Genomic DNA, 22,796 nt, shown 5'->3' on the forward strand with positions numbered 1-22,796 from the left:
GGCCTGGATTTTGGTTGTCGGCCATGCCCTCAACCAGGAATGATTCCAGAGATCTAAATAAGGTTTCTGCATCAGTATACAACCCCGGAATTGCAGCGCGCAGCTTCGGTAAAGAGATCCGTCGGCATACAGATCCGAAAAGTCTTGACGTGCAACCAGAAAAAGTTGATAAAAGGGATGAGGGGGATATTGGCGCTTCTATCTCTTGTTTCCTTTTCTAAGCTTGTGATATTCGTGCATACAGGACGGCTAGTTGAAAACAATACTACCTACGCCCGTTACAACTGCAGTCAAAACACGTCAGCTGGCCCGCTCGCTTACATGGCGCACTTGCTTAAAGGGAAGGTCTTGGCAGAATCATGCAATTGTGGTTCACCATGGTGAAAACCGTAAGGGACCGTGGTTTACTATGGTGTGGTCTCAACCTCTGAATTTGAGACTGCAAGATCGTGCGGTCCGGTCCGCGGTCCTTGACCTGAGGACCAATACCGCACCATGCAGAGGCCTAACCATGGCACCCCTGTGCTGCTCTTGCTGTGTCCTGAGCCAGCTTGATAATGAAGTTAAAATAAATGCAGAGTCTATCCAGATCGGAAACCAACCAGCAACTACCATGTCCTATGGGCACTAGAAAGGGGATGTGGCATTGACGTGAAACCTCCGTCCTGTGTTTATGATGCCGATTTTTCTGACCGTGAATTATAATCACCATATTATGTACTTTGGCCTCTGGTGGACTAGAACTTGCTCATCTGTAGTATATATAACGGCAATGGCAATGTCCCCGCACCATCACCGCCACCAACAACTCCGACCCAGTCCCACAGCGATGAAAACAGAAAAAACAGACGGCGACAAGCTCAGCCGGGGAGAAGCCGGCTACGGCGGGAACGCTAGCGGCGGCGCCACACCAAGCGCGCCGAGGGGATCCTGTCAAATCGGCTGCGATCTTTGGGCGTTCATTCGCAGCACCAGCACCAGCAGCACCAGCAGCAGATGGGAGGTCGACAAAAGTGGCATGGCCGGGGAAAGGCGTTGGATGAATGGGTGGGATGTCAAATAGCAAGCAACATATATTGAGTGCTTCATCAGAGCTGCAGCAGCTGCTTGAATGTGGAGGACAGTACAAAGAGATTAACATGGGACAAGGGCTGGTTTTGGTCCACATGTGTGTAGGGAAAATTGACAAATACAATATCATCAGGTGGGCAAAAAGGAACTGCCTATCAAAGAGACTAATATAAATCAGTACACTACCTTGCAATGCCGCATGGCTTAATGGTGATCATACACAGCGTAGGCAGGCAACAAACCACCAGGACATCCACACGTACTTGGGAATAAATCATTTCTAAGTTACTTCAAACAGGTGAGAGCAAAGTGTTAAGGGAACTTTGGTGCCGTCGACTCTCTATAGGTGCATCAGGCCATAGCATCAACAAATACTGATGGGCCATCGCATTCTTCGACTGCAATTTTAGACCCAACAGCCACGATCCAGAGAACTCAGACCTGGTTCCCACACCCCCGCCTCAACCCGCACTATTCCACCAGGACGAACGCAACGGGGTGCAGGAAGGCCCAGACCGGGCCAACGGCCGCTTCAGTTGTTGCTTGATCGTGAATCTTTCGCCGGAAAGTAGAATTGACCGCGTACTGCGCATGCAAGATCGCACATTGTCCTCCTGGGAAAGCTGGAACACGCGTTCTGGTTCGTGGAGAGAACGGCTTGACGCTGTGGTCCTGCTGCTGGCTCCGACTGCCGGGGTTGCCTGCGCTTGTTGGGCTCTTCCTTGTCCCAAGGAGTGGGCGGGGTGGCTGGCGGCTCCGGTTTGCCAAGTATATGCACTACTTGAACCATACCAGTATGTCACCATTACTATGTCAGGAAACGTTCACTTCGTGTCGGAATTGTTCCAGTAGGAGGAAAATAAGTATGAGTACGGTAGGTCGGATCTAATAACACCCACAAGCTTACAACATTGGACCCGTTCCTCACTCAAGCCATGCAAAATCGCTTACACAAAGACAGGCGATTCCTCATGTCCATAACATATTCTAAATATCAAGCGAAACGATAATAAAACGCAATTCAACTTATATCATACTGATCGCCCATCAACTGGCCTTTTTCAGAATCCGCCCTCCGGACCACCACAACGCCAGAACGGAAGTAACCCCTGTAATCACGCCTATCGCCCACCCCATTGTCCCCCAACTAGCGTTCTGCCGAATATACCCGGCAAAGAACGGTCCAACCAGACTCCCCGCCGCAAAGGCCATATTGGACAGACCAAATGAGAAAGCTACAACCCCGCCGCGGCCGAATCGACCGGGGACTTCGTCTTCTTTCTCCTTAACGGCGAGGAAGATCTCTAGCGTGACGGGTGTGGTGGCGAGGGCGATGCAGAGACCCAGGAGAGCGAGGAAGACGCAGAGGCGGATCTTATCCCGTGTGGAATTCGTGGTGATGAGGCGGAGGAGGACGGCTGGGGGGACGGCGCAGAGGAATGCGCCGGAGATTAGGTAGCGCGTGGTGGTTGGGTAGCGGTCGATGATGAGACCGATGAGAGGGTCGAGGAGGTGGGGGATCACGAGTGCGGCGAAAATCAGGCCCTGGCCGGCCTGTCGCCAGGTGAAGAGATCCTGTACGAAGAGGGGGAGGACGCTGTCGAAGGAGGTGAGGAGGAGAGAGAGGACGAAGTGGGCCCAGAGACAGATGAGGAGGCGGGGAGAGCTGAGGAGGGTGGCGAGCTGTCGGAGAGGATGGGCGTCGTGGGTTGGGGTTTGTGAAGGATTGGTGCGCTTGTCGGTCTGAAGCACAGAAAGGCCGGTCTGCTTTTCGGTCTGCTTTTCGGTCTGTTTCTGTCGATCGGGAGACGTGGACGGTGTGCTCTCCGATACCAGCCATTGAGCGGCATGTCTCTTTTCAATCAAGGCCAGCCGGAGCAGGAGGTCGATACCGATGAACCCAAACGCGAGGCCGAAGACAGCATAGTAGCCCCCATGTTGATAGAGCACCCCTCCGAGCAGTGGCCCCGCCAGAACGCCAATATTCAACCCCATCGAGACGTACCCGATCGCCTGGCCGAGCTCGTCTGGCCCGACGGTATCGACGAGTAGGGCAAGGCCAACCGTCCAGACCACGGCTACGGCGGCACCCTGGCAGAGTCGGCCGGCAATCCAGAGACCGATGTTTGTCCCGATGCACAGCAAGGTGGTTGCGACACCCAGGGCCAGTAAGCCCAGGAAGAGTGGCCACCGGCGAGATTCGGCTCGATCGGCGAGGTGGCCGAGGACCGCTACCGGAGGGCCATTAGCAAGTGTCAGCAGCAGAGTGAGGGTGCTCTGGTCTTACGAGAAAAGAATAGGAAGGCGGCCGAGTACAAGGCCAGGAGAATCGAGTTCCATGATTGAACTTGAGGATTTGCGTCAGTCTCGCCAACGTGCCGTCGGTAGAGTAGGTAAGCTTACTCTGCTCTTCGGGGATGCCAACCTTGTTTTCGAGGGCTGTTGGCGTCAGAGGTACGAGCTGGAGTGTCTCCTTAGCGCTTGGGATTTCAGCAGTCGATCTCGATGGAAGCGCATACCAGTCCATACATGAAGATATCCTATCCAGGTCAGTCTCTCGGCGGAAGGCTGGGCTGTAGTTTAACCGAACTTACGGTTGACACGGCAAAGGCGACCGTAAAGATAATGAATGGTTTGCCTGATCGGATACCCAACAGCTTTGGTCGCGAGGGCTTGTCACTGCCGTGGACGAACGCGAGCTGGTTTGGCAGTCCCATTGCAAAAAGGCGACACGCCGAAAAAGCAGTCATCTTTGACCGGTTGTCATTACAACCGCGCATTTAAGTATTCGGCATCTTCAGTTACACGGCATAGTCTCACTGCGGCTATTGCGGGTCTAGGGGGTCATCTGGCTGACATTCCAGCGGCTGTGAAGATCAAGAATGATGGTGAACGGCAGGAAAAGGTGGGGTCTGCGATTCAATACTATTTGGGGGTCTCACCAACCACACCCTTGTCCTTGTCCTTCTAGAGTTTGCAGATGACTGTAAATTCATGTGCAAACTCGTGCAGCGGATGCTGGAAAGTCAGACCACTGTAGATGGGTGTGGCAAATCACTCTGCTTAATATCCTACGGAATCCATTGGTCTACCGTCACATCACGCACACTCTTTCGCCGTCCCGGCGGCTTGGGCACACCTGCTGGGTTGAAAATACGGAGGAGCCGGTGTCACCTCGCTGTTCACGTAATAAACAGCGCTTGTCCCACCGAAGCCGTTGAAGCTTGTTGCGGTGGTGCGGGTGTAGGCTGCTTACAATCAGGTCTGATGCTCCCAGACGACGACGAATTGAACCTACCCCCCATGTTGTCATATCGCAGCCAATCCCCCACCTTGATCTCCGAGTTGAACGTCGCTGCGCGCACCACACAATCGACACTATCACATGTCGGGCCCCAGATCGAGTACAGGGTCTGGACCGCGCTGGGCTGTGTGACCTCGCTTCTTGCCTGTTTGACAGATTTCCCCAGCAATTCCGCCTTCTTCCTCCTGGTACCACACAACCGGGGCAGCATCACCTCCTTCTCCATCACCACGTTCATGAAGTTCCCGTACACCCCGTCATTCTGATATAACATATCGGGTATCCCGGACGCGGCCGCGCTCCCAATCTGCCGACGGCGGCCGATCACCTGCGACACGAGCGTGTAGGCACTCCGAGCGTAGTAGCGGCCAGGCTCTGCGATCACTGTAATCTCCGGGGAGAACCTCGCGGAGAAGGCTTCGCGGATGGCTCGGGCCATGGACTCGAAATTGCCGTCTTGGAATCCACCGCCAATGTCGAGGATCGTTGGGCGGAATCCGATGGTCTCGGCGTGCGAGAACGCCGAGTGTGCGTCGTGGATGGCTTGACGGAAACACTCTGGATTCCGAGCTCCTGTTCCTGCGGTAAATCAGACCAGGCAGTCCTCTCCCCGCGGTGATGATACTCACCGATATGAAAACTGACCCCAGCGACATTCAACCCCAAATCCCACGCCCGTAAAAGGAGCTGTTTCGTTGTATCGAGATGCGCGCCGAATTTGTCGCCTAGAGGAATCAATGCGCTGTCGTCGCTGGCATGGGTCCGAAGCAAGAGCTGCGCCTCGGGGATATACGTGCAGATCTTGTCTAGCTCGTCCAGATTATCAAACGTCATTCGTGTCACGCCCACTTGACGGGCAAAGATTAGGGCCGCCGGTGCTTTGCATGGGTTGGAGAAGATGATCCGTGCCGGGTCTATGTTTAAGCTGAGGACCGTGTACAGCTCCTCTGTCGAGGCACAGTCGAAGCCGGTGCCGAGGCCGGCAAGCCAGGCTAGCAGGGTTGGGTCGGAGTTGCATTTCACCGCTGGCCAAGGTTAGTTTTCTCTCTTGTTTGGAGGAATGGTCTATTCCCGCAGCGCAAGTTTATAAACTTGGCTGTCGGAGATGAAGGCTGTACCATAGTATGGTCGCACATTGGGCAGATGCCGCATCCACCGTGTGTGTTGGCGGGTTACCTGCCCTAGATCGGCGACGAAGAACGGCTCTGTTTCTCGCTCCAGAGACCGATTTTCCAGATAGGCAATGTGCCTCTCGATGGCGAGGTCAACGAGTTCTGCTGGGGATGGTTCCCAGTACCCTGGGCTCTGAACCTGGGTGTCTGCCGAACAAAAGGACATCTGCTGATGAAGGATTCGGAATGGCAATAGTTGGGAAACTATACAATTATAGCTCGTAGGAACAACAAAGCTCAAATTCTGGGAACTGGCTGCCGATCAAGAACAGGTTAAAAGATCTAACGACCAGCAGACTTTGAATTTTGACATATATTCTGTGCCACCACAGGGGGTAAATGCCGGAGGAGTGGCCAACCACCTGCGGTGAGGAGCTGATGAGAGCTGATGAGAGCTAATGTCTTGCAAGATCATTCGCCCTATATCGGCACTACGATTTCCGGCCGAGTCGATCCTCCAATATCCGTGGGATTGTTGTGACACCCAAAGACCGATTATTGGGCTTCGGCATACGAGACGCATTTCAGGGAAACTAGTGATTCCCTAGTGGAGTTGAGGAAAGTTAATGATGATGTTAAGAATTCTGCAATGCCACCTGGGTCATGCCTTTGCCCTATTTGGCCTAGGTGTAATATATAGTTGGTCGAGCGAAGGATTAGGAGTGTCGATCCGTTGGAAACCGGAACTGGACAAAATAGTCCTGTGCACCATGCCTGTACCCGGTGCCCAAGTTGCCAAAGAATTCAAGAGGCGAGCCTGTCAGAGCCTGGACCCGACTGTGGCTCATTACATATAGCCGCGGAATGGGGGGGCGCCCCTAGTCCTGGTCGGCTTTTTTTTTTTTTTTTTTTCAGATCCAACCAACACGATACAAACGAACCATCGCCTGGACGAGAACTCACCCCGGTTTGGTACAACAATGGGCCTCACCGACTTGTCGAGCGGTTCCCAGTCTCCTGCCACCAAGTCCAAGTCATCAATCGCAGGCCCGATCTCCCTTGCCCGCAAAGAGTTGCTCGCTCTTGGTGAACATTATGTTGCGAGCACAGTAAACAGGGTCCAGACCAAGATAACGTGGCAGACATCTGTTTTGCCAATCCTCCACTTGGCGTGGCTGGTGACTGTTCGAGCCTATGCTGGAGATAATACGTTCCGGGTGACGGGCGACTATGCCAGCGGCACCTGCTGTGTATATGACCGTGACATTCCCGGCGCAAATGCAGTCGAGTTGAATCCAGATGATAGCGTGGAGACGGCGTTTGAGCAGCTCATTGATACCATGGCCTGGAAGAAGCCCAGCGAGAACTGCAGTCCCTTGAGTCGGGCCCGCGGGAACTACAACACCATGATTAGCTACGGAAACAGTTCGACACGAGAAACCACGGCAAATATGCCTCCAGTCCGTATATGTGTGGCCCCTGTATTTCAGACCATTGTACTCTAACCGTGGCAGACGAGTCTGTACCTGACCATCAATCCCACGGGAGAACACTGGGATGTCCGACTAGAGTGGGACGATGGTTCCATGGCACCAACTATTGCAGAGAACCTTTTCCACAGCCTTAACGAGGCTCTACTCTCCATTGCTAGGTTCCCCCCACCGTCACTGGAGCGGGTTAATCTCTGCTCGCAGCACCACCTCACGCAAATCACCCAATTCACCAAGCAGGTTGCACCATTCAACAACACCCTGCTTCATGACTTGTGTCTCAGCCATGCGAAAATCAAGCGCGATGCATGTGCAGTCGAGTCGTGGGACGGCAATCTGACCTACGGCGAACTCGACGACCTGACCTCGCGCCTAGCGCACCATCTCGTCTCGCAAGGGGTCCGACCCAATACCTTTGTAATCTCCTGTTTCCAGAAATCAACCTGGGCTATTGTTAGCCGACTTGCCATCCTCAAGGCTGGCGGCGCCTATATCTCCATTGACGCGAGGGACCCACCGGCGTACCTGGAGTCCATCATCAGCCGAGCAAACGTTCGCATCATGCTTACCTCTCCTGAGTATGTCGACCGCTTCCGGAGGCTAGTCCCACAGGTGGTAGAGGTGACGCCGGCGTTTCTCAGCTCTCTGCCTGTCAACAGCGAAGTGGCCTGCAGGGATATTCACCCGGATAGCCCCTGCCTCATCCTCTTCACATCTGGCAGCACGGGAACTCCCAAGGGGATTATCCAAGAACATCGCTCCTACGCTACTTCCATTGTCGACTACGTACGGAAAATCGGGCTCGATGCTAGTAGCCGTGTCTTTCAATTCGACGACTACGCCTTCGACATCAGTAACAATGATTACCTCGCTACCCTGACCGCAGGCGGCTGCTGTTGTGTCCCCACCTCGGTGACTCCTATCACTACTCTACGTGACAATATTTGCACCCTCAGAGCGAACATGAGCTTCCTGACGCCAACGGTAGCCATCCAACTCAGCCCCCGTGACGTGCCGACCCTGCGAACCATATGCATTGGCGGAGAACTGCCGTCACGCGATCTGGTCGCGCAATGGGCCGGCCAGGTACGACTGATCAATCAGTACGGCATGGGCGAAGCAGCCACCTTCTGCGCGTACAATTCCAGTCCAGATCCTGACCGGACTGGCGTCGTCGGCCGTGCAGGCTGCGGCGCCATCTGGATCGCGGACCCTGCCAACCCAGAGCAACTCCTTCCCGTTGGCGCTGTGGGCGAGATCCTCATCGAAGGCCCCCATCTGGCCCGTGGCTACCTCGACAAGGTGGCCGCCCGGCCTGACGTTGGCTTTCTGGACCACCCGCCCGCCTGGATGGAAAAGATCCATCCGGCCCGAGGCCCGACTCGAGTATATCGCTCCGGCGATCTAGGCCGGTACCTTGCCGACGGCACGGTGGAGCATCTCGGCCGCAAGGACGCGATGTTGAAGCTGAATGGATATCGAGTCAACTCAGTCGAGGTAGAATGTGTCCTGCGTCAGTGTCTGTCGGAGCAAGACGCCGTGGTGATTGATATACTGGGGCGGATGAGGGCGGAGGAAGAGCCCGTGCTCACGGCCTTTGTGTATGTTGCTGACGCAATTGTCAGGCGGGAAGATGTGGAGATTGATATTCGTATCGTATCGACGGGAGACGCTATCCACCCGCTCGTCCAGCGGATGAAGGATGTCGTCGCCCAGAGTCTCCCGCTGCATATGATGCCGGCTCTGTTTCTTCAGGTGGACCGGATCCCTCGTACGAAATCCAACAAAACTGATCGTCGACGATTGCATATGTATGGTCAGGCTTACTATGTTGAAAGAATTAGACCGTGATGGCCTGACTGGCCCCTCGAAGTGGTTTATTTTGGAAATGTACATGTATCTGAAAATGTTATGTCTTACGAATATCATGCTGAGTGTTATTAAAGCTATATACTGTAAGGAGAATACTTTAAAATTACATGTATAATTGTCTAAGTTACGCAAGTCACAGAGATTTCTTTTTTATTAGAGTTTGGGTTAAAGGTACCCAATAAATACCCATCACGGGTATCAGTTCAGGCTACCCACCCATGGGTATATGAAGACTACCATTACCCGCCCATGCGTGGGTATGGGCGTACCCATCATGGGTAGCCCATGGGCCTGGCGAGGTCTACGTTTAGTGTTGTGGCTGAGGGATTCAACGCTTTGCACTCGCAGGGAAGTCGGCCTGAAGGCACGGAACATGACGGGCGGTTCTTGTTCTGGTGTCTCAGCCAGTGCTTCCCCTATGAGGTGCCGTTTGAATTTGTACACTCCGCAACCAGCAATTGTGAAGGTGGCGATGAGTTTGTGTAGAAGTTCATGCTAGGGAACAAGAAGACTGTGGATGAAAAGAACTCAGAAGTGATTTTGCAGAGGAAGATCAAATAATCAATTCTGTCAGGGGAAAGGAAAGATGTACTCCCATTTATACACGTCCCTGCATTGTTCGGAAACTGCTCTTGAGGCTTGTCCATCTCAAGCCTCTGATTGGTTCCGGTGACTCCGAAGCCCACTCTCCGGGTGCCGAGCCACTTACATCTTGCCGTTTGGTTTCTTTATGTTGAAAATAGAAATACTTTGATTAAAGTAGTAAGTATGGCACTGTATTTGCAGGAGATAGTCACCATAGAGTCGTATTTGGGTCCAGCTTGGGCAAGGAGGATTGTATAGCGCAAAATTCTGTAGATCGATATGCGTCTCGGGAATTGGCTGTCCCGAACCCATCAACAAGATATAGGTTGAATAGACCGCACGCCTCCTCGTCACAATCACTCGCGGTACGAGCTAATGACCTTGATGTCGACGGCCTACGATGTCAGTATGATGAGGAACATGCGGCGCAGATCAAAGAGCAGGAATTAGGAATGTCTTGTTGAAGACCACTGTTGTATGTAAGATTATGTTAGCCTTTTCTCGCATTTCGCCACGAGGACGTGAAGTTCTCTGTTGAAGACCACTGTCGAGCGACTGGCCAGAGGGGTTACTAATCATTACGGATGTACATTGGATATCTGGTACAGGCGGGCCCCCGATCTTTCACAGCAATAGCACTCACTACCAGTGTGCTCAACAGGGCGGCCCCTACGTACTCCGAGATTAAAAGCAACAATTAAGATTATCTATAATAAGATTTGTTCAAAGAAAGAAAGGAATAATAAAAAAAAGAAAAGAAAAGAAAAAAAACCAATAAAAGTGACCACGTAAGACCAGCATTTATCCACTATGTAGGACAGGCTTGGGCACTCTTTGACGTCTTGGTCACCGTCTGGGTCTGGGTGATGGTCTTCTCGATGGTCGACATCTTAGTGCTGGTGGCGCGAGAAATCACTGTCACCGATGGCGTGAGGGTCACTGTTGTAGTTTTGAGAACAGTGCTAGTTGGGGTGGCCAGGGTGATAGTCTCCTTCTGCGTACTCGTAGTCGTCTTAGACGCTGTGACGGTGCTCCCGGGCAACAAAACCGTCGTCTTGACCGTCGTTGTCTTCAAACTGGTAACAGTCGCGGTCTCTCTGGGTTTTGTGATGGTAGAGGTCTTGGTGGCCAGTGAGGTAATCGTGTCGGTTGTGGTGCTGGCCTTCAGGGTAGTCGTCTTATCGACTGTCCTGGTGCTCTTCTCCGTCAGGAAGACCGTGACCGCCTTGATGGTTGTGGTGGACATCTTGGTGGTGGTGGAGACACTAGTGATAGTGCTCGTTGAGGCCTTCAGCGTCGTGGTCTTGCCAATGGTCTTAGTCGAGGTCAAAGTAATGTAGTCCGTGACCGTGGGCAGCGTAGTGGTTGCGGAGCGCACCACGGTTGTCAGAGTGGTATACTCAGTGACCATCACATCAGTGGCTGTCGCGCGCGGCAGTATCAGGTCGCGCTTGGCCTTGGTGGGGATACAGCTGAGGGTTGTTGTGACTGCCTTGGTCTTGGTCTTGGTCGATGTCACGTCAACCGTGGTGGTGGTGGCCTTGGAGCTGATGGTGGTGGTGCCACCGCTGCCCTTCGTGACAGTTGTATACGAGGTGGACTTAACAGCGTTCGGAGTGGAGGTCTTGATGCTGGTCACGGTGCTGGTCATCGTCTGGGTGATCGTCGAAGCCTTGGGGGTTGATGTCACCAGCTGGGTCGAAGTCGACGTGCTCTTGACGGTGGTCGTTACGTCGGCCTTGGTGACCGTCGCAGTTACTGTCGTCGTGTCTTTCACCGTGGTAGACTTGGTGCTAGCGGCAGGGGTAATGGTGACAATGTCCTCGCTTGTGATGACGGTGCTCTTGATGCTGGTCACTGTCGGCTCTGTGATCGTCGTAGTCTCTGAAATCGTGGTCTTCTCGACGACAGTCTTGAACGACTCAGCCGGGGTCACCGTCGTGCCGATATCGTCGGTGATGGTGACTACAACTGTTGACGTTTTGTCTACCGGCGTGTAGGTCGCGTACGCAGTTATCTCGTCAGTGACTGTTACGGTGGTTGTCAAGGTGGTTGGAGTCACTGGCAGAGATGTGCTCGTCGTCGTATTCGAGTTGCTTGGTACAAAGGGAGTGCTGTCGACATGCGTGAAGTTGATCCACGAGGTCGATGCGAAGAAAGTGTTGAGCTGGAACTGGGCAGCTGTGCTGCCATCCAACACGGTTGCGAAGGAAGCACGGCCTGCGGTTGACGCACCAGGACCGTAGTTCTGATATTCACCGAACAGCACACCATCAGTCTGCAGACTCAACTTTGACCATTGTTCCCACCCGGCTGCTTCGACGCAGGAGTCCAGATATGATTCGATGTATGCGACCCGAGCGTAGTTGTTCCACGGCCGTCCCAGGGAGATACTGGACATGCTGCCAGAGCTCGACGCGGCGGGTGTGATGGTGCACTGATCGAACACAAATCCGCCGGCCGTGGTGTTGGTAGACCGCTTGTCTGCCGTGAGGTTCACGCCGTCTTCGTTCGGCGAGATGGTAGTGTTGAGGAAATACCCGGCACCTGAGCCCCAGATCATATCGATGTTGCCTTCGATGTAGCTATTACTGGCAAAGAAGTATCCGTTGATCAACAGAGCATCCTGGTTCCCTCTCACCTGGCAACCATACAGGGAGGCGTATTTGCTAGACTTCACCGCGAAGCCCAGCGAGGCGTAGTCTTTAGTCGTGCCAAAGTTGTTGACGAAGTTGATATTGATCGCCTGGAAGTAATTTCCTGTCGCATAGACAGTGGCGCTGTCCGAGTTGGACTCGTCGGCCTGGGTGTCCACGCCGTGATTGTATTGGATCGTGACTTGATTGCTGGCAAAGTCGGAGGTGTCGTTGGAGTAGCCCATGAAGATTGTCGTGCCGGACCGGCTGATAACCAGCTGTTCCTCGTATGTGCCCGGGTAGATGAACACGATGGGCGTCATTTTGCTGGAAGTCGGAAGGGCATCCAATGCGCTTTGGATGGTATCGTAGGTCGTGACATTGTCTATGGCCGTCTTGGATACGATGTAAGCCCCCGCAGGAGGAGTAGTGCCATCGTAGGCAGTGGTCGAGTTAGAAGAGCCTGTTGTGTTTGCGGTGGCTGAAGCCGGCTCTGGAGTGACGATCGTGTCCCAATAGGTCAGATCAATCCAGTCCGTCTTCCCCATGACTTCCTCCAGTGAGTACGTATCCGTGGTCAGCAAGGTGCAGTAACCGAAAGCTTCACGCGCTGCCGCATTGTTCTCCCAGTTACCGGGCCCAGAGTTGTTGTACTCGGCAAAGGTCACGTAGTCGGTGCGAGGATCAGTCGTACTCCAAACCTTCCAACCGGAGGGCTGGATGATGTCTGTTAGGTACGAGTTCTTCACGACCACCAGGGCGTACTTGGAGTACGGCCGACCTAGATAGACGGATTGCGTCAGATCAACCGTCGCGTCATCGGCGGACTCGAACAGGCACTGATCAAAGATATATCCTCCCACGGCGCTGGACGAGGCGCGACTCTGAGCAGTGATGGCAGATTTCTGTCGCTTGGCACCGATCGTGCAACCTTTGAAGTAGGCCTTTGAGTAACCCCAGATGAAGTCAATGGCTCCTTCGATGTAGCAGGATTCGTAATACTGATGTCCGCTGGTGCTGCCCGTCAACAGGGTGTCTTGCCATCCGGTGAAGCTGCAGCCATAGAAGCCGATCTCTGAGCCATAGATGGAGGCTGCCAGAGTCACATAGGACGATTCGGATCCATCAAGATTGTCCGTGTTAATGATGTTGATATTGTAGAGAGCGATCTGGTTGCTGGCGGTCGAGAAGGTCGCTGTCTCGGCATCTGAATGGCCGACTGGCAGTGGACTGACGGACAGCCCGCGTGAGAAGGTGATCGTCACCTCGTTAGCCTTATAGCTGGCGCCAGGGCTGCCCGTCTGATAGCCAATGATCATGACTGGTCCATCGCGGTTGATTGAAGGCACCTGTTCGTCGTAGGAGCCGGCATACATGAAGATGATCTGCGTCGAGGAGTCATCCGGCAGCGAGGCCAGAGCATCTGTCAGGTTGCTGTAAGAGCCATCGACTGACCCGCCTGGCGAGACGAGAACCGCGCCAGAGGGAGGAACTGTGCCGCTAGTTGGATGTGTCCAGGTGGCCGTCGCGGTCGTGGTGTTAGTGGAGGCGGAGCTTGACGATGCCGTAAGGTTGTACGAGGGCACATAGTTGTACGCAGTCATGTCCAGCCAGGAGACGTCGCCAATCCAAGAGGAGAGGGTATACGAGGCCGCCTCTGCCGCAGTCAAGTTGGTAGCGAAAGACGCTCGACCTGAGGACCAGGCCCCGGGTCCTGTGTTGTTGTATTCCCCAAAGGTGACATACTCAGTGTTGGGCTCACTTGTAGACCACTCCTCCCAGGCCGCAGTGCTGATGTGTTTATCCAGGTAGGAGTTCATGTAAACGGCAATGCTGTACTCCGAATATGGCCGGCCCAGGTATGTCTGTCCGTAGGTGGAACCGTAGCTGCTGGCGTAGGTGACATAGCAAGTGTCAAACACGAAACCACCAGCCGCAGTCGACGATGAACGGCTCTGTGCAGCAATGGAAGCTCCCGCAGTATTGACAGCGATATAGCATTGGTGGAAATATGCGGTCGAGAATCCCCAGATGAAGTCAACTGAACCCTCAATGTAGCAGTTTGAGAAGACTTGTGTGCCCTTGTTCGCCAGAAGCGTGTCCTGGTATCCGATGAACGAACAGCCGTAGGCCGCCATCTCGGAACCGTAGAAATCGGCCGCCAGAGCTGCCGTGTTTGCCGTTTGCTGATGAGTGTTTCGGAAGTTGATGTTGTACAAAGCCAGACCGCTGCCATCCGTCTTCTTCGCGTACAGAACAGGAGTGCTCTCATCCTTCCCGGCACTAGTCAACTCTCCGTGGTTATACTCAATGGTAACCAGGTTCTGAGTGTAATCATTTTCGAAGGACGTCTCACCGCGCAGCGTAACCTTGCCAGACCGAGTGATTGAGATCTGTTCAGTATACGTACCAGCCTGGATGTAGATCGTGTAGTCTTTGCCATCATTGGGCAGAGCAGCAATCGCCGCGCTGACGTTGCGATACTGTCCGGCAGAGGCATTCGGAGACACCACGAACGTTGCGGAGGTCGTCGCCGCAGTATTGTTAGCCGAGGTGGTGGTCGAGGACGTCGCTGTCACCGTAGCAGAAGCTGAGGAAGAGAAAGAAGAGCTGTATACAGAGTCGGGAAAGCCGGAGAACGGAGCGATTGCTGCCGTGTCGATCCAGCTGGTGCTTCCCAAGACATCTGCGACAGAGTAACCGCTGTCATCCGAGAGTATCTTCGCGACGCTGCTCCTCGACGTTGTGGATGAACCCGGGCCGGTGTTGTTATACTCGGCGAACGTCACATTGGTGGAGGATGAAGACACCAACCAGCCAAGCGGCGCGATGTGCTCGTCAAGATAGGAGTTGAGGACGGCGACCCTAGCAGAGGCGGAATAGTCTCTGCCTAGGTAGGTGCTGCTCTGCGGGACAGTGTTGTCACTGGGAACGAAGGCGCAGGTATCGAAGACGAACTGGGAGGGTCCATACTGGTCTTGGTACGACTGAGCGGCAATAGACTGCCCGGTGGTGGTCCCATCTGAGACGATGCGCGAGTTATAGACATAAATGCCTCCATAACCCCAGATGAAGTCAGTTGTGCCCTCAATTTGGCAGCCAGAGAAGTAAAAGGCGCCGTAGTTGATTAGAAGACTGCCCTGGGAAGATTTGATGCCGCATCCGTAGAAGCCAAGGACCTGGGCTTTGGCGGCGATGGCTACGGCAATATAGTTCTTTGTGGGCGTGTTGTCGTTCACGAAGTTGATGTTGTAGAAGGACAGACTGTTGGTGTAGTATTGCGTCGCCTGGAAGGTTGCGGTAGCAGAAGAGCCACCACTGCTGGACAGGACGGCGGCGCTGTGAACGATGGTCACCGTGTTGTTCGTCCGATCGAGCTCGTTCTCGGTCTCGCCGCGAAAGACGGTGGCTCCCTTGCGGTTGATTGTAATGGCCTCTTCGTAGACACCCGACAGAATGTAAATATACTGAGTCGTGCTATCCGATGGCAGAGCCGCGACTGCCGAGGCGATGCTGGTGTACTGGGCGCAACTGCCCGAGGGCCCGACGACCACGGCAGTGGCGGGTATCGATGTTGGCAAGGTGCATCCCGTTGAGGATGGTGTGGAAGTTGAAGAGACAGTGGAAGAGTTAGTAGAAGAGACAGTCGACGAGTCAGTAGAAGGGAGAGCGGAAGAGACAGTCGAAGAGAGAGTCGAAGAGAGAACCGAAGAGAGAGTCGAAGAGAGAACCGAAGAGACAGTGGAAGAGAGTGTGGGCGAAACTGTGCTGCCACCGGACGTCGTCTGTTCAATGGTATCGGCACTACCAATCTCCGCGGAAACATCGGCATCGACCCAGCCGGTGCTGGTGGTTGCAAAATGAGGATCCCCACTGGCGATGACTTTTGCCAGGGTGAACCGTGCGAGGTCGGTGGTGCTTAGGAGAGAGACGTACATGGACCGCTTCGCCAGATTGCTGTTATACGATCCCAAGCCGGTGGTTCCGTATTCACCGTAGAAGTTGAGGCTGTTCATCGTAGTGGCGTCCACGTAGACCCCAGACGCTGTGATCAGCGAGCCTAGTGCACTGTTGCGATAGACCACGGTGGACCCGTATCCATTCGCCGCCGCTAGATAGACGTTCTTGGTGCTGGTGCCAGACTTCGCCTCGACTGAGCAGGAGTCGAAGACGACGGTGGAGTTGTACAGCACTGTGTTGGACGTGACGCCCTTGTTGTACACGATCAAGGCGTTTGAATTGACCGGCACAACGGTTGTGTTATACAGATACATATTGGGATACCCATAGATGACCTTGTCCAGAGCCTCGATATAGCTATCGGCAATTACTGCAACACCCGGGCTGGCGGAGATGCCCAGACTGCCGGCTGAAACGAACTTGCAACTGTAGAAGGCGTTCTGGCTGCCGCGGATACTTGCCGCGGCATAGCTGCTGCCGGTCGCTGTGTTGACGAAGTTGATGCTGCGGAAGGTGATGCCGAGCACGTTAGCGGAGATGGTTAGAGGGTTGGCGGCCGAGATAGTGACTCGGTTCTGGCTATAGTCGCCCTCACTGTTCGATTCGCCGATGACGGTGACGGTGGCAGTGGCCGATACCGTCACCGCTTGGGTGTAGGTGCCGGCCTTCACTGTCACCGTCGGGATGCCCATCGACTGGGCGTAAGAGATGGCATCATTAATGGCTGTGAACTGGCCGCTGGAATCCGTTGCTACCAGCACAGCTGTGGACGAACCTGGCAATGGGCATCAGTCAGTGACCGCAAGGAAGATTTCCGCAGGGGTAAGAATAGCTTACCTTTACTAAGAACAGAATTGACAGCGCTCTCCGACACGGCAGTGGTAGTGGTAGTGGTAGTGGTAGTGGTAGTGGTAGTGGCAGTAGCAGTGACAGTTGCGGTGGCAGTTGCTGCTGCTGCCTCCTGCGAGCCGGCCGACGAGTATGAAAACGTGGCTAGGCAACTCTCGGCGAGAGCCAGGCCGGCCAGGCCTAGTATCGACCAGAACTGCATGAACACTGCTGCCCGCCGGCAAAGTACCAAAAGAGTGGCAGGTCCAGGCCTGAGAGAAGGAATTACAGCCCCTCAGGAAAGAAGCTGGGACAGACAAGACTATATAATTTGTATACGCCACCTAGAACGGACCAGCTGCTGAACTATCGCTGTGGCTTTTGCCATCACGACGAGCAGGTGAAAATAGCCGAGCCACATTTCGGGATATCTAGTCCAAAACGAACTGATTCGGTGAGCTAGTGGACTAGGGCAATGAACACTCCAGAGGTCTATCTGTCACCAAACTAGCGCTAGCTGAGTTATTCCACGGTCGTGGGACGAAGTGCCGACATTAAATATAGAGGAATCGGTCTAGGTCGGGCTAGCCCTAATGTGCCAGGGCCGGAGGACGTTGATTGGTGGTATATTGAGTGCTAGAGGAAAAACCCGGGGCGCTCCTACCATGGATCCTAGTTCCGTATCAAGAAATCAACCGAGTGGCCACTAGCTGCTCGGTATCTATAGATACAGTGAGTCAGGCTGTTCTCAATGCAGGCACAACTCCGTTCCCACAAATGAATTTCCACGATGGCCATTGGATTCTTCGTTTCAATGGTTCATTCCATTGGTTCATTAAGGTTTTCCAGTAGTCGCGTGGCTTGGTTGAGGAAGTGGCAATGAAAAAGACGAGCTAGGAACGAGATAAGAGAACAGTTAAGAGTAATTAGGGTTGACAATTCTACCAATCACACCTCCATACTCGGTCGGGTTGCGTCTTCAGAGGTAACTTTATCAATAATAAGCCTTGGTCTAGAACGGGGCTAGACTTGGCATATGCTTCAACAACAATATACAGAGTAAAGACTAACCCACGAAATCTGCCCGCCAAATGATCGCTGCATTCAATATCCCAGCTTATGAGTGAACCTCCTGTTCATATGCATAACGTTCAATACGAAGTAAATTCAGAACAAGAGGTCAACGAGTTAGATTTTGACTGTTACGCCGTCCGGCATGTCAGCTGGTATTTAGTAGTATGAGTCCTAGATCAGCTAAAGACAACTTGCTGGCGGCGTTTCGTAAAATTTAGAAGCGTACGGGAGAAAACTAGCTACATCCGCAGCGCTTTGTGGGATACAACCTCCGAAGCGAGGTTGTCCCGAAGTAGCAAGCGGTAAACACGTGACTGGCAGGATCCTTCGAACCTCACGATCCTCCGACGTCTGCTTTCGACATGGCGCGATCGCCATCGTGACAGTATCAAGGCCTTAAGGCGAAATCGTTGGGTGGACTGAGATGGTGTTCCCATTGATGCTGAGCGGTGGAGCTCTGATGTCCCGCACCGATATCAGCTGACTAAAACATTACATAATCCCGACGTGCCTCCCGCAGCTGCGATAGACACTGCTGTGGATACGCTCAAAGGGGATAGGGGCAGAAGGAAACTGTATCAACTACACGGACGTAGCCTACTAAGGATCGGATGCCATATGACGATTGATTCTCTATCTAGAGCGCTGTCAATTCTGTTCTTAGTAAAGGCAAGCTATTCTTACCCCTGTGGAAATCTTCCTCTCTGGTGGCCCAGGAATGAGGTGAATAATCCTAGTAAGCCTGCTTTTGTACTTATTCCCTGCAGTCCTAGTAGCTATGCGAGCAATAGGCTGCTTGGCGTCATGGCTTGCATATCTGGCTGCGCCTCCGTCGGCTGTCTCTCTCATCGCGTACGCGGTGTATGGGATGAGCGTCACATGGCAGTTCTATTTCAGCCATGAAAGTAAAAGTTAGATAGAAGATAGTAGTATATAAATCAGTTTAGAGAGGTATACCTGCTAAGATAGTCATCTCAAACCTGGCTGGGTCACAAGACCTGCGAATTTATTTTCTGTATCCCATTACGGCAGGCTATATACTGGATGGAAGATATAACTATGTAAACATGCAGTAGGATTGTGCCGGTTACCTTTCAATAGATCAAGTTCAATCTCTATGACTTGGACCTCCTTGGAAGCCATCGCGATGCCTGACTCGCGAGCAATCCCGTCTTCCCTTCACCTCCGGCGTTAGGAAGCTCAGTCTCTGCAGTGTCTTTTGATGACGCAGTAGACTGCTGGCTGAATCCATTATTCGCTTTGTCAACTCTGTCAGACTTTCGTGTCAACAGGTCTGAGGCCCATTGCAGCTTGGCCTGTTTAGCCCAAGTAACCGGGGATTGTTTGTCCTTTCCTTCGGCGAATGGATCGGCGCCTGCAGAGAGCAAAAGATCGATCATTCGCTCTCTTGACCCCTGGCCTTCTTTAACGGTCCCCGGTTGCTGCTCTGCCTGCAACGCAATGGTGATCAGGAGCATGAGGAGAGGTGTTGTTCCTTCCGCATCCCGTGCATTCACGTCGGCGCCAGACTCAATCAGCATCTTGGTGACGGCTTCGGGCTCCATTTTGACCACAGCAACATGGAGGGGCGTGCGCCCAGCGCTATCTCGTGCGTTTGCGTCCGCTCCGCCTTCCAAAAGAGCTTTCACGGTCTGCTCCGTGTCCTTTGCCTTGGCGGCAATGTGCAGCGCAGTATGGGAGGTATTGACGGCATAATAGGTCTGCCATAGATCTCTGGAGGCCTTCAGGCCCCAGAGCCCTCGAGCTGCCGAGACGGTGCCCACGCTGGTCTTTTTATTTGGATCAGCACCTCCATCCAGGAGGACCTTCACAATTTCTTCCAGGCCCGGGATGGCCGCACATCTATGGAGGGGAGTCACTCCTGAGCTGCTGGCGGCATTCGGATTGGCGCCTGCCTTCAACAGAGACTTCACGGTTTCAACGGAGCGACCTTCTATGGCATAATGTAGCGGCGTATTCCCTCCCTGGCGTGTCTGAGCCGTCGCCTTCGCTCCGCCCTTAAGCAGTTCGTGGACCATCCGAGGGCCCGCATCAGAGCGCTTGGAAGCCGCAAAATGCAATGCGGTACGACCCGGATGAGGAAGCCCGAGGGTTTCGGCATCAACAAAGGCCCCTTCCTTTAAGAGCCACCTGACCATTTCCACGGACTCGGAATCCGCAGCAATGTGGATCGCGCTCCAACCGGACAGATCCGGGGCGCGGATGGCGGAGGGCAGGGAGGTATAGGAAACCCATCGTGTCGATTGGTTAGCTAACCAGGGAAGGTTAAGTCGCGCTGCCACAAAAAGAAGACTGGTGCTACTGCTGAACCCTGAATCTGTGGGACAATAAGTTAGGTAAATTGCTGGAAAGGGATGATGAGAAATCCTTACATTTCCCGGACGTCCACCGCTTCAAGAGATCGTATGCTGGGGCCCAGCTGGCTAACGCCGCCGAATCTGCGGCAAAGAATTCTTTCATGCCCTTCACATCCGTCTCTTCCCGGATCTCACTCTCCCGCAGATGATGGCCTACATATTCGACGGAATACCCCAGGAAGGGGAATCCGTCCAGGTATTGCTGTCGGACATGAAGAAGCTGGGCCTCATCTATCATGCCGTCGGCATTAACTGGAGGCTTGGGCACTTCGCGTTGGTGAACTTCCTGGATCTGCAGATAGGCCAAGCAGGTGGACGCGATTTTCCGGTGTGCGTCTGCCGGGGCCAATCCATATCTGGGAAATTCCTGCTCGCCTTCGGCACTAAAGACACCCGACAAGAAGTCCTTTACGGACTGATGTCTCAGGTCGATAATACCGTCCTGGACTGAAAAGAGAGCACCCCAGTTGCCTTCGACATTGCTCCGCAAGGCGTCAATTTCGCCGTCCGCGCTGTCCCCTCCCGCGTACTCCCCGTTTTCCTGCAGAGTCATCACCACGTTCAACTCTCGCAGGGACAGGGGTCGGCCGGCGAAATAGACCCACATCAGCAGAGTCTGCAGCCTTTTGACGGAGTCCCGCGGTTGTCGCTCTAGGATTGCTTTGTAAAAGGCTGCCACATCCGAAGGGATGCTATGCAGCTTTTCTTCGATTTTCGTCTCTGTCCACACCCCCTCCCAGGTGCCGAGATCATCCAGCACGAGGGAGAGCCACATAAACATCCCTTTGGAGTTTTGCTTTAGCAAATTGGCCGTGGACTGGAGGATGGTATCGGAGAAGTAGCGGTACTCTTGTATCCGCTTGACACGATTGTCGGTGACGTGATTAATATCACGCTGATTGTCAATGGGCATATCGATTGTGTACTCGGGAAGCATTTGGTCGCGGACGATCTTACTCCCCCGATCGGAGACCACGCAGCGTAAGCTGAATGACTGGCCCTGCTTGCTGGCTTCGCCGTTGATCCTTGCGGATAGATTGTTGATCATCCGAAGAACTGCGGGCAGGTGAGGCCCGCACTGATCCAAGCCATCGACGACAAAGTAAACCACCTCGACTTCTGGATCCGGAATGAGTTCTTCGAGGATCTTCTGGAGAACATCGAGAGACTGAAACTCATCTGGATCGGAGCCGAGGACGTCCAGGCCCTCGGCTTTCTGGATATGTTTCTGCACATGTTTCACCAGGTTCCGGTTCTGTTGGAACAGCCGGTACAACAGAGTCCTCAGAATCCAGATCGGGGAGCGTCGATGTTCATTCTTGTCGTCGCAGAAGCAGGCCACCGCAATCGTCTTTCCGGGCACCCCCAGCGAAAGAATGCTGGTGTCCACCGGGGATGTCGACGCTGGACCAAGACGTAGCCGTTTCTCCAGCTCCTTGATGAGGAACTTGAGCAACACACTTTTGCCGCTTCCGGGGATACCTTGGATATAAAGGGGAACTGTGACCGACGGATCCTTCTGGAGCCAGTTTCGGAAGATTGCGTGGTCTAGGATCCATTCGCACGTCCCCGGGTCTGCCTGACGAATATCGCGCCTATTCTTTGGGTCACCGGCTACCAGTGCATCGAGAATTTTATCTTCCGCGGTTTTGTGCTCGCCTAATCGTTCACCACATTGGACCTTGTGAGCCTGGATCCGCTCCGTTTTGGGGGTGTTTATTTTGCCTACCCATATACACGGACGCACCCGCCGCAATATTAATGCCCTGAATTGCTTCAGTGTAGAACGATGCCTCTACGGTTCCGAAATTCTGGCCCATCTGGAGTCCGTTGTTCTCCGAGTTGGCGAAGTCGGCAGAGTTCGCCGGCGCTGGCTTCTACTCTATGGTCAACTCCCTGGACTTTTAGATGTTTGTTGTAGGGAGTAAAGATTCTGGACCTACCTCTGCTTTGGAACCTGGCAATCTCATAGTGGTCGGTGCTGGACGGGTTACAACAGAATATGTGATCGTGAAACCGCATATGGCAGTGGGAGGACTGGATTCTACAGTTCTAATTTCATTTCTTCCGGCTGATAATTCTTTGCCCGGCGCGAAGGAAAAAAAAAAGCAAAAAAGAAAACCTAATCAAAGGAAAAAATCCCGCTTCAGCTGCTCAATCCTATGCCCCAGGTGGTTTCCCTCCGCATACGGTCTGTCTCCACAGTTCAGCTCAGCCACGCCGTCGAGCAGGCTGCAAAAGAACCGCAGGCCAGTGCACCCGACACGATATGGTGCCGATCATTCCACATCGGTTCCTACGGACACACAGCGTCCCCACCACCAACTTGCCCACGCCCATCGTAAGGACTGATAATCAACGCAAACAATGAATCCCTTGGTCTGGTCTATCCTTCGTGCATGGTGACACGTCTCGCTTTCGTCTATACGGTCCATACAGATCCAATTCCGATCCACCTTTCAGTCCATTATTTGCCCAAGGGACTG

The 22,796-nt window shown here is 53.6% G+C and overlaps 5 protein-coding genes across 5 annotated transcripts; 1 reads left to right on the plus strand and 4 right to left on the minus strand.

Annotated features, from left to right (window-relative positions):
* Positions 1 to 2,118: 2,118 nt before the first annotated feature.
* BDW70DRAFT_154369 (MFS transporter) lies at positions 2,119 to 3,821 on the minus strand (the record flags this gene model as incomplete). Its single annotated transcript, XM_073739834.1, has 5 exons — positions 2,119 to 3,302; positions 3,359 to 3,418; positions 3,475 to 3,532; positions 3,591 to 3,611; positions 3,666 to 3,821. The coding sequence occupies 5 exons, from the start codon at positions 3,819 to 3,821 to the stop codon at positions 2,119 to 2,121; spliced, it is 1,479 nt and encodes a 492-aa protein (XP_073591019.1).
* Positions 3,822 to 4,170: 349 nt separating this feature from the next.
* BDW70DRAFT_164706 (type III PLP-dependent enzyme) lies at positions 4,171 to 5,713 on the minus strand (the record flags this gene model as incomplete). The annotated part of the gene is made up of 4 exons (XM_073741531.1): positions 4,171 to 4,319; positions 4,370 to 4,954; positions 5,005 to 5,400; positions 5,494 to 5,713. 4 exons carry the CDS (start codon positions 5,711 to 5,713, stop codon positions 4,171 to 4,173), a joined length of 1,350 nt encoding a protein of 449 aa, XP_073591020.1.
* Positions 5,714 to 6,380: 667 nt separating this feature from the next.
* BDW70DRAFT_145230 (putative NRPS-like enzyme) lies at positions 6,381 to 8,860 on the plus strand. The gene is made up of 2 exons (XM_073738395.1): positions 6,381 to 6,947; positions 7,002 to 8,860. Exons 1-2 carry the CDS (start codon positions 6,468 to 6,470, stop codon positions 8,826 to 8,828), a joined length of 2,307 nt encoding a protein of 768 aa, XP_073591021.1. The 5' UTR covers positions 6,381 to 6,467; the 3' UTR covers positions 8,829 to 8,860.
* A 930-nt stretch (positions 8,861 to 9,790) lies between these two features.
* Positions 9,791 to 17,081, minus strand: BDW70DRAFT_164708 (putative pectin methylesterase; the record flags this gene model as incomplete). Its single annotated transcript, XM_073741532.1, has 3 exons — positions 9,791 to 9,829; positions 10,285 to 16,805; positions 16,868 to 17,081. The coding sequence occupies 3 exons, from the start codon at positions 17,079 to 17,081 to the stop codon at positions 9,791 to 9,793; spliced, it is 6,774 nt and encodes a 2,257-aa protein (XP_073591022.1).
* Positions 17,082 to 19,047: 1,966 nt separating this feature from the next.
* On the minus strand, positions 19,048 to 22,280 carry BDW70DRAFT_166382 (uncharacterized protein; the record flags this gene model as incomplete). Its single annotated transcript, XM_073741974.1, has 5 exons — positions 19,048 to 20,270; positions 20,326 to 21,885; positions 21,922 to 21,969; positions 22,040 to 22,187; positions 22,254 to 22,280. 5 exons carry the CDS (start codon positions 22,278 to 22,280, stop codon positions 19,048 to 19,050), a joined length of 3,006 nt encoding a protein of 1,001 aa, XP_073591023.1.
* Positions 22,281 to 22,796: the final 516 nt, after the last annotated feature.

Source organism: Aspergillus foveolatus (genome assembly GCF_047715535.1).
Source record: "Aspergillus foveolatus strain CBS 279.81 unplaced genomic scaffold BDW70scaffold_129, whole genome shotgun sequence".
Lineage (NCBI taxonomy): Eukaryota > Fungi > Ascomycota > Eurotiomycetes > Eurotiales > Aspergillaceae > Aspergillus > Aspergillus foveolatus.